Source organism: Dendroctonus ponderosae, unplaced genomic scaffold (genome assembly GCF_020466585.1).
Source record: "Dendroctonus ponderosae isolate FM_Combo_2020 unplaced genomic scaffold, Dpon_F_20191213v2 Dpon_F_20191213_6, whole genome shotgun sequence".
Classification (NCBI taxonomy): domain Eukaryota; kingdom Metazoa; phylum Arthropoda; class Insecta; order Coleoptera; family Curculionidae; genus Dendroctonus; species Dendroctonus ponderosae.
The window spans coordinates 94,454-97,111 of NW_026018814.1; the positions used below are offsets into that span (position 1 = coordinate 94,454).

The following is a 2,658-nucleotide window of genomic DNA, read 5'->3' on the forward strand; positions in this document are numbered from 1 at the left end:
GGTGGAAAAATACACCGAAACGTATTTTGATTGATAAATAAATGACTGAAACCCAGGAATGAATTTGATTTGGAATTGAAACACAGTCAGGAAAGAATATACATATAAAATTAAGTAAAGATATTGATTGAAAATATGGTCGTGTTTAAAAATGTTTCTTTGTCGGAATATCTGTTATCAACATGGTCCCTCTTAAGTAGACTTTTGCATAAATACTTGGAAAAGCTCATAATAAATCTTGCACCCATCAGACAAGAGCTTAGGAAACATTTACAGTTTTCTGCCCTCAGGAAATTTGTCAGGCTTAATTTTTTTATCAGCCTTGCCGCTTGATTTATTAGCCCATTATTTAAGGGGCGTTTTTCCAATAGTTTGCTGCTCTTAGCTGAAATTGGTGCAACTCAAATCAACCCTCTCAGTTGAAAAATACACAGACGAACAATTCCCCAAATAGTCACCAAAAAGTGACTAAATCGCAAAAAAGAGCCCGCACCAAATCAGATTAACCGAATGAACATGAACAACAGCGAGAAAACAAGAGTTAGTCAAACTGAGCTCCTAATTTTCAAGCTGAGCAGCGACAGCGCTGGAATAACGGCCTGCTTGTCTACGGGATGAAAGCGCTCAGTCACATGGGAAACGGGTTAATCAAGGTTTTAATAATGAATTTATTTGCCTTTAGAGGGGCGAATTTTACGAATTAGCTCCTAATCCCAGAAATGATCTGCAGCTGGATTTGCGATGGATTAGTCAATCCTGCGCTCAATTTCCAACACTTTAAGGCATCTGCATATGCAAGGCTTCTGGCAGAAAATTCGATTTTTCAAACCAAAAAGATCCGCAAAATAAATTATCGCAGCTGATGAATGAACATTCAAGGGAATTCCTGCACAATAGCCGAAAATGGGTTTTGGGTAACGGGAAAACGTGCTTGAAAGACACGGACTAAACGGGCTACAAAAAATCGTCCAATATGAAGCTGTCTGGGTTTGATTAAGCAATTGCAAGTCTTTTTCAACACGGATTAAACGGGAGGCTTCGCAACCGACGATCAGCAGCGCCAWTGTTTTTTTTATCATTTAACTGTCCAYGAGGWCGAAAGTTAAAATTTTCCYGGCGCATAATTAAAATTCTGTTGGGCGCTCAAGTTTCAGTGTTAATTTTTTTTWGKTTYMAGGCGCATTTTAATCGGCGGTTAATGCCGCATCTCTATAAAGCAATGGAAAAATCCTGTTTTAAAACTTCCAAACTCCACGCATAGCAAGAAGCTAAAATGTTCCTTAAGACCGGTCTAATTAACGTTGGAACGTCTGGTTCAGTTTCGATTTGAAATCGGAGCGCTGATGTAAACCGATAGCAAACGTTCTCTTATAAATAGAATTGTTTTGACCAAAAACACCAATCGGAGGATTTTAGGACCAAAGTGGAAACAAACGCCGATATTTTTAGGCTTTTGGCAAGCCTGAAAGACAACAGGCGGGCATTTAACGACTTCGTCCAAATGCTCCAAGCTATTAACATAATGAGCCTTTGAACTGATCTACTTAATATCAGCAACGAAAATACGCTTTGGACTTGTTATCGTGCCACATTTTGCTCTTGTGTGGGCGGTTTTAAGCCAACCAAATCCTCCGATTGGTTGGAGGAAAAATGCTCTGGTTAGTAGAAGGCATCGCAATCTTCCGAAGGGCTAGATCACGCTAAATTCTAGGACAAAAGTCAATTTGTTCGAAGAAGCAACTAACGACTATGTTTTCAAGTGCAACTATAGCAAAAAAAGCGCAAAATATTGAGGATTTTATGTCCGCTAGGCGAATTTTAGTGAAAGCTAGCCCTTGGAGCGGAAAAAGCAACAAAACGAATCCAGATGCTTACCGAAGTTGTGTACGAGGAGTAAGCAGGCGAAGAGCGGTAAGGCCTTCGGGTGGTGTAAAAGTCGGAATCGTACACCATTTTGATGGGCGACAAAAGGGGCGGCAAAAGGAGACGATAGGAGAAACTAAAGAAATTCGGCGTCGAGAGATGTTAAAACTGGACTGAGGCACCGGCTTGGATCCCGGGATTTTAACATCAAACTTTCAACGGTGACGTTTTCCGTTGGCTAAAAATAGGTGCAAGACGCGTAAACCTGCGATTTTTCGCTTATTTTTGTTTGGTTTTTCTGTTTTCATTACTGGCCCGTGTTTTTCGGGTGTGCGGAGGCTCATTTTCCTCCACGCGAATGATGTCACTAACTAAAATTTGCGTTACACTCACAACTCCTAATAAGAGTGACGAATTTGCACGCAAAATTACACCCACTTGAATATATTTTTAACAGAGCTTCGCAGTTGAATACAGCGCAGAACTTTGAATTTGCCGCCCAACTGTCGCCTAGCAACAAACAAAGCCACATATTTTGGCGTTAGACTTGTCAATTTGACCAGCCATGTCAGATTCTAGGTTAAAAAGTGACATGTGGCGTGTTCTATGTGGTTTTGTTGCTAGGAAACGGCGACGCGCCAAATTCAAATCTCTGCGATTTTCCAGGCAAAAGCGGATCTCTATCCAACGATTATTTATCTCTAGAATGATGTACAAATGAGCGTTCGTGCTCATTTTGCCTCCGAGATATGAGCAAAAACGGGACGGAAAACATGAAATTTTGGCATAATCTTG

At 40.6% G+C, this 2,658-nt stretch overlaps 1 protein-coding gene across 1 annotated transcript in view; it reads right to left on the reverse strand.

Moving 5' to 3' along the window:
- LOC125504777 (golgin subfamily A member 6-like protein 1) overlaps positions 1–1,953 on the reverse strand; it is a 2,963-nt gene extending 1,010 nt beyond the window's left edge. The window contains exon 1 of the mRNA XM_048667230.1: positions 1,876–1,953. Within this exon, the coding sequence (XP_048523187.1) occupies positions 1,876–1,953 (78 nt within the window). The remainder of the gene's footprint in view (positions 1–1,875) is intronic.
- Between the last annotated feature and the right edge of the window lie 705 nt (positions 1,954–2,658).